This window comes from Phycodurus eques, chromosome 3 (assembly GCF_024500275.1).
Source record: "Phycodurus eques isolate BA_2022a chromosome 3, UOR_Pequ_1.1, whole genome shotgun sequence".
NCBI classification, from domain to species: Eukaryota; Metazoa; Chordata; class Actinopteri; order Syngnathiformes; family Syngnathidae; genus Phycodurus; species Phycodurus eques.
In genome coordinates this window covers 8,779,340-8,787,500 of record NC_084527.1, presented here as the reverse complement: position 1 = coordinate 8,787,500, position 8,161 = coordinate 8,779,340, and the positions used below count along the sequence as shown (strand labels likewise).

The 8,161-nt window shown below is 39.2% G+C and overlaps 1 protein-coding gene across 3 annotated transcripts in view; it reads right to left on the bottom strand.

Annotated features, from left to right (window-relative positions):
* ipo11 (importin 11) overlaps positions 1 to 8,161 on the bottom strand; it is a 112,335-nt gene that overhangs the window by 82,526 nt on the left and 21,648 nt on the right. For all 3 annotated transcript variants that reach the window (XM_061671921.1, XM_061671922.1, XM_061671923.1), the window contains exons 8-11: positions 4,596 to 4,644; positions 2,405 to 2,475; positions 2,123 to 2,315; positions 792 to 944 (exon numbers count right to left, since the gene is read on the bottom strand). In XM_061671921.1, the coding sequence (XP_061527905.1) occupies positions 792 to 944; positions 2,123 to 2,315; positions 2,405 to 2,475; positions 4,596 to 4,644 (466 nt within the window). The remainder of the gene's footprint in view (positions 1 to 791; positions 945 to 2,122; positions 2,316 to 2,404; positions 2,476 to 4,595; positions 4,645 to 8,161) is intronic.

Sequence of the window (8,161 nt, the reverse complement as noted above, 5' to 3'; positions counted from 1 at the left end):
CATTTCAGCTCAAATCTAATAACCATCAAGTCGCACTTCTCAAAAGGGCTTTCAGAAAGATCCTACCTAATTTAGATACCGTGGACCATCAAGTTGAACATGTTTGATTCCCCAGTTGGTCTAATTTAAGATGTACTGTAAAGTACTTAAACTTTGTCCCTCAAGAAACTACTGGCCATGTTCCATGTAATACAAGTCATGCAATTATAAAGTTGTGAGAAGTTAACATGTATAATAAAATTTGATACAACTAAAATCAAGTAAGATTGCTCATCATTCGATGACACCTGACACACAGAGAGACATCTAATTGACCTTAGAGTCATTGAATTTGGCAGCAAGGTGTAGTAGTGGTCTCCCTCACAGTTATGAGGTTTCTGGATTGAATCCCTGCTTCGGCCTTCCTGTGTAGCGTATGCATGTTCTCCTAGTGCATGCATGTGTTTCCCCTAGGTCCTCCGACCTCCTCCCACATTATAAAAATAAATGTTAGGTTCCTTGAAGACTGTAAATTGTCAATGGGCTTCAGCTCACCGGCGACCCTAATGAGGACAAGCGCTAAATGGATGACCACTGCACTACAAAAAAAAAACTAATGAGCTTCTTGCTATAAAGGTGTAGCTTCTCGCTTTCGTTTTGCAAAATCAATAAAAGATAACTAAGTTTTGCATTGCAAATTCCCGCACAGCAGAGCTGGTAAATCCATTGCTGCTCTGAATAGGAACAGATATGTTGAGTCTGTGAATAATCAAGGGAGTACTGTTAAATCTGGATTTAGGTTGTAGACTTACCAAAACTTTCGGGATCCTCTTCCCACATGGCCAGCTCCTCCTCCGTGAGAAGGAAATAGTGGGAGACGAGCCGGCGTCCGATCTCCGTCAGCGTGGGGTGTGTGAAGAAAGCCGTCTTGATCTTGTGAGCCTCCAGACTCTCTGGTTTACTGTCTACAATGATGACAATGCAGCTGTTAAACTAAAATATTCAAATCCAGTTGGCACATTCTGGTCTTTTGTCCCTGCCAATATTTTCTGAATTACAACAATTATTATTACTATGGAGTGCAACAACACAAAAAAAATAAAATAATGTCCAACGTCATTATTCATAAAATTAATGACAAACACAGCATTCATATATGAATGTTAAATGTTCCAATGGAGGCTAAAGTCATTTGCTATTTTACTTTCAATAGTGCTACACTGGTTTGGAACCTGTCGTGCTCACAGATACACAAGAGGCCTGTCTGTCTATGTGATTGACAGGTTGGTTAAAAGAAATAAATCACATGGCTGCAAATAGCTGAGTCAGTCAGTCTTCCCTTAAGCTCTTTAACCTTGCCCCTTACAATATTAACGAATAAAAACGAAATGAAACTTGATGTTTAGCTCAAATCAAACTGACTTAAAGCAGCCTACACACATACCGATAATCACCCCGAAGTTGAGTCAAGCCCTGATTGTCCTAAGTCAAGTTTATTTGGGTAGCCTTTGATCACAAAAGACTCTCAAAGGGCTTCACAGGCCCCATTTTTTTCTGGCACAGCATCATTGTGCTGTAATACCACAATTGCAGTTAAAAAAATAACAGCCAACTTGGTGCAACGCCAGTCAAACAATACAGGTTTTCATAATGTCAGAGGTTTTCCAGCCGAAGGCCGCCGGAAATTAATAAATGCTGGAAAAATAATGTCATTAACCACAAGGCATTCGCCACAAAAAATGACAAGGACAAGCGTTTGATGTCAGAAGATCACTGACATCACTCAAGCAACTAGCTGGCTTGTCACCTTATCAAAAGTTTTGTTTAATGTTTTAACGGCATATTGTATTTTTGGTTGATTTCGATTTAGTTTATATTTAAAGTGTTGTATTGTTTTTAATGCATTAATGTTAGACTTCTGCTTGTATGACAAGTTAAAATGTTACTTAAAACATTGCCTGTAGAGTTATAATAAATGATGGTGACAGTTTGGACTCTGAATCGGAGGTCAACCAGCGACACAGAATGGATTGTGGTTGACCTTTGAGGTTCCACTACAGTGAACAAAGGTATGGTGGAGAATATGAGGAGAGGCAGGGTTGGATTAAACATCTCAAACATCTTCAACAAACTCATAACCTACCTTCGATGTTCTTGGCAGGTTTGTAGGCATCATTCTTAACAATCATCTTTATGAGGTTCATGCACTGGACGATGAAGCGCTCGAAGGTGACGCCTTCCCCGACGGGCGTGAACACGTAGCTCACAGCAAATTCCAGCGACCGCTGGATTAGAGGTATAAATGCACAGGGGTGGTACTCCAAGAAATCCAACAACTAAGTAAAAGGAGAGAAAATATAGTACTTAATTGATAAAAATGTGACATCCACCATTGTCTTGCTTCATGATGTGCAACGCAACTCACAACTTTAGTGTAGAGTATGATGGTCTTTTCTAGCTTTTCTCTACATGTGCTGCCTGGACCAATTTGTCGACCTAAAATACAAAACAATCAAAAGACAGTGCGAGAAAAGAACAGCTGGAGTCTTAATTATTCATAGTTATTGTGATGATGTAGGAATTGAACCTTTACCAGTAAACACAATGCTTGTATGTTTGTCATAAAAGCAACAACAATTAGAGGACTATAATACATCAATCAAAACCAAACACTTTCATCATTTTTGACAGTGCTCTGATGGAGCCCCTCGTTTAATTAGTGAGCACCATACGGACCAAAGACATCAGTGGTGTTAAAATGACAGCGTAAAGCATAAACCATGACAACTCAATTTGGTTTAAGAGTCAGAACCGGCGTCTCATCAGTCTGTGTGCCGTCTGTTTGTGACATTGCATCTGGCAAAACAGCTCTATTCAGCAAGTGTCTCTCGGATGCGTGTGAACACACCCCTTACGTGGCACTTAGCTAATACTCTGAATTACGCTACTATTAATATGATTTTTTTGCGGCTTGTATTTGGAATCTGTTTTTAACTTATGTACTTTGTCAACCTTAGCATTTAAATCCTGTCACACGGAAACCTTTCTGGTAAAGAGGAGGCAGTTCCATGGCCCCTAAGTGCACACTACTGCCACCTGTACTAATTTATTGTAACAAAATAAATGATGGAAAAATGGCATAACTTCAATCAAAATACATTGGGATATGAAGTAAAGTTACCAAATTTTAATGGGATCCAAATAAATCTGTAGACTTGGCAGCAGTGTACAGGGTACCATGAATGCACAGTATTCCCTCTGTGGGATACAATTAGATACAATATGTATCATAATACATAAAAATAATGATACAACCATGAGATGTATCAGATGACCCCACCTGATGTTTTCTGGGGGGAAATATAGGAAGCGTCTATCTCCAGTGCAGCCCGCACTCTGCATCTATTACAGCGGAGTCCAATATTGACCGAAATATGGGATGCGAAGATCCAAAGACATTTTCAACAAACTGATGGTTGAGGGAAAAGCACTTAAAAGAAACAGCAGACTGCTCAAAAACAGCAGTTCATACTGAGGACCTTATATTGCTGTAGAAGTCAAATTATTTGTCCCTGGCTCAGCTGAGAGATGATAGCACATTCCCATAGCTACCATCCCAAAACTGACAGTCTGTCCCATCGGCTACCGCGAGAGGGAAAAATATTGAAAACGAGATTTGTAGCGGATACATTGTTTATTTGCTGCTGAATCCTTGTGGAGTTGAGATTTAGGTGTTGACAAAAAAAAGAAGTAGAGGAAACATAACCCAAAATGAAGAACGGAAGGAAGAAATAGAGAAAAGATACTAGGTTATTCAAAGCAATGAACCTCTTTCTTACAAATATTGACTGCTAATTGTATGGTTACTTTTATTACTTCTGCTTCATATAAAAATATGTACTTTGTCAATCCTGTGATGGAACTTGAGGAAAGTGTTAATAGTATGCAAGTCCAGTGTAGTACTTATATTTGCATATATAATTGCATGGAATACTGTATAATGGAGATTAACCGTGTCAAAATGGAGTGCACTAAACTGCAACCCAGAAGAATTAAGTGTCTTTTAGGGATAATTACATAGATATTATATTAATCCAGTGACAGAAATTAAATAAATGAAACTAGCTGGTGAGCATGTCTGCCTCACAGTTCCGAGGTTCGAATCTCAGCTCTGTCCTTCCTGTGTGGAGTTTGCGTGTTCTCCCTGTGGTTGTGTGGGTTTTTCTCAGGGTACTCTGGTTTTGTCCCACATTAAAACATTTTGCATATTGTTTATGTAGTTATGTTATTGCCTGTCGCCCATCTGAGGGTGTACCTTGCACTTGTCCAAAGTCAGCTGGGATAGGCCCTAACTCAACCGTGACTCTAAAGTGGAAATGCACTTCAGAAAATTGATGGGTGCATAGTTATTTAAGGCCTCCATAGGGAACACAAATGTAAGAGACGCTTTAAAGGGTGTGCAATATTAGTGCTACTAAAGACCAATAAAATTCGTTGCTCAGAAACTTTGGCTTTCAGTAGTTTTTAAAAAAAATTATAAGCTTTGGAATCTTTCACTATGTCATTCATTCAATAACTCATCGTAACTTAAGAGATGTAAAAGGCAAAGTACTCACAGCATTCCAGGAACTGTTTTAGCCTTTCAAACACTGCATTCAAGAAACCCTAAAAGGGGAAAAGAGGAGAGACATGACTTAATTGCTCGCGTTTCTACAGTTCAGGCGCTCACTATTTAAGCAGTTACACCTGCCTCTCCACTCAGGAGGATAAATAGCAGTGCCAGCCACACACACAATGAAAGAGAATCAATTTTCTGAAGCCTGCTGTAGCCATGACTAAATATCACAAATGGGATGATAGATCGAGATGGAGTCTGTTAAGATCTGCATTGGTGTTGAGCAATGAGGTCAACAGTGGTGTCATTAATCACCCACATTGCGCCCACAGCCCGGCCACCTCAGTGCCTCCAAAAAGAGTGAAGTCAAGAGGGGTTCATGAAAATAAAGTAGGAGTTGATGAGAATGATGTCCATGACAGTTATTTGTTGAGCTACAACCCCAATTCCAATGAAATTGGGACGTTGTGTTAAACATAATACAAGATATTTAATGTTCAAACAGATAAACATTATTGTTTTTAGCAAATAATTAACTTATAATTTTATGGCTGCAACACATTCCAAAAATGCTGGGACAGGTGGCAAAAAAGACCGAGAAAGTTGAGGAATGCTCATGAAACACCTGTTTGGAACAGTTTAAGGACAATGTTCCTCAATGTACAATTGCAAGGAATTTCGGGATTTCATCATCGACGGACCATTAATATCATCAAAAGGTTCAGAGAATCTGGAGAAATCACTGCACGTAAGCAGCACGGCCGAAAACCAACATTGAATGCCCATGACCTTCGATCCCTCAGGCGGCACTGCATCAAAAACCGACATCAATGTGTAAAGGATATCACCAACTGGGCTCAGGAGCACTTCAGAAAACCAATGTCAGTAAACACAGTTCGGCGCTACATCCGTAAGTGCAACTTGAAACTCTACTATGCAAAGCAACAACACAGGCTTCTCTGGGCCCGAGCTCATCTAAGATGGACTGATGCAAAGTGGTAAAGTGTTCTGTGGTCCGACGAGTCCACATTTCAAATTGTTTTTGGAAATTGTGGACGTCGTGTCCTCCGGCCCAAAGAGGAAAAGAACCATCCGGACTGTTATGGACGCAAAGTTCAAAAGCCAGCATCTGTGATGGTATGGGGCTGTGTTAGTGCCAATGGCATGGGTAACTTACACATCCTAATCCTGAAAGGTACATACAGGTTTTGGAGAAACATATGCTGCCATCCAAGCAATGTCTTTTTCATGGACGCCCTTGCTTATTTCAACAAGACAATGCCAAACCACATTCTGCACGTGTTACAACAGCGTGGCTTCGTAGTAAAAGATACGGCTACTAGACTGACCTGCCTGCAGTCCAGACCTGTCTCCCATTTAAAATGTGTGGCGCATTATGAAGCGTAATATACGACAACGGAGACCCCGGAGTGTTGAACAGCTGAAGCTGTACATCAAGCAAGAATGGGAAAGAATTCCACCTACAAAGCTTCAACAATTAGTGTCCTCAGTTCCCAAACGTTTATTGAATGTTGTTAAAAGAAAAGGTGATGTAACACAGTGGTAAACATGACCCTTTCCCAGCTTTTTTGTAACGTGTTGCAGCCATAAAATTCTAAGCTAATGATTATTTGCTAAAAACAATCAAGTTTATCAGTTTGAACATTAAATATCTTGTCTTTGTAGTGTATTCAAATAAATATAGGTTGAACATGATTTGCAAATCATTGTATTCTGTTTTTATTTATGTTTAACACAACGTCCCAAATGGAATATATGGGGGCTGAATGAGGAATAAGAGATTGCATCTCTATCTATTATTCATTAGGAGGATTTATGGTAGAATAATATTGACAGAGGGGAACCGCTTGGGAATAATGCACAAGCATAAGAAAAGTAAATGACACTGAGATTGTTTTTATAAACTGCAAAGGGAAGCAGAGAAGCTATTGAACAGTCCTTTAAGGTATTGCATTATATAAGATGAGGAATAATGCAATAAGAGCAACACTGTGAAACTGCTTGATAGGATATAAAAAAAAACATCTCTCAAGAGGAGGTTCTACTTGGGTGGTGAATATAATTTGCAGTTGTGTGATTGGGGCAGTTGGTTTTCCACTTAAAAATAGTACCACAGAAAACTACGAGTTGGAACAAGACACGCTAACCAGGACACGCTAACCAGTGATGCCTGTATTACTCTGATATGACCATTTTTTTTGAGTAACTGGTAATCTGACAGATTACTAAAATATTTCCTGACAAGTAATCAGATTGTTACTTATTCAAGCCATTCTGAATTACTATTGTGGCTATGATGAGTTACATAGGGTAAATGGAGGCTCTTTTGGCTTGCAGAAGAGTAGGCTAAATGAGCAACAGCAACTCACACAACCGGCAGGCCACCAGGTAACTTGGAAAAGACAAAACATGACCAAGAGATGCCATTGTTTACCATAGATTCTACACTCAGGGTTTCATGAAATAAAAATCCTTGGAAGTGCTCAGCTCTACCGCCACTACATTATTTTTGTCATTTTCTTTAGTAAAAGTGTTAGAAAGGTTCTAAATATTCGAGTTTATGACTGTTGTTGTTTATTTCCACATTAAAAAGAGGTACATTGTAATATTTACCTGCCATTACAAGCACAAAATGCATTGTCGGAGGATTATTCTGTAGCGTCGGCGATCACAGCATGCCTCACGCCTCAGGTTGTACAGTAAAGTTCCTCTTTATTATGTGTTCCATAATGTCGTTGTTCGTTGTGTGCCTTTAGGTGGAAATAGTGTGTTTACTCCACCTCCTTTATTTTATCATTATTCCTTAACTATTTGTTTTGTTGCATCTACCGTGAGTGAATGTTTTATTCTTTTTACTTACATCTCTCGTGTTCCTACTTGCTCATTGCTGTGAGCTCGTAGCAGTCGTCTGCTATTGTATAATCTGAAGTAAACCTCTACTTGAGTAAAGCAGTTCACACAAAGTAGCTAATTTAATGTAGCTTCAGGCTACACACATATTTAAGTTATTGGTTCATGTTGATGTTATTGTGTAACTTGTGTTGAGTGTATTGCGAAGTAATGTGTACAGTTAAACTAAAGCACTTTGGTACTGTGGGGAAGTGATATTACATTCAGCAGATACTGAGAGGCAGTAACTAATAAAGTAACTTGTAATCGAACTTAGTTTTGTTTAAAATCAAGTAATCAGTAAAGAAACTAAAGAAACAATTACTTATCGTTAGGGCGCCACCGTGCCATGGTTTACTATACAAACATGCCTATGAATATTCTCATTCATTCAGGTCATTCCATTCTCAGAGCATTGAATCGATCGCAACTGGACTGTTCTGGTTGCCTTTGAAGACAAGTTAGTTATTGTTTTAAAAAATACATGGTTATCTGAATAGGAGGCAGGGATCTGCAGTTCAAAAGGCTGAGACATTTGCACATTTGTTATCCAGTGTAAAATGTGAAAGGAAGAAGAGCAGGAGGGGTGGGGAGTTGAAGGGGGTCATGAGGTGGTGAGGGGATGTAAAATGAAATAGCTTCATGGATTTGGACTTT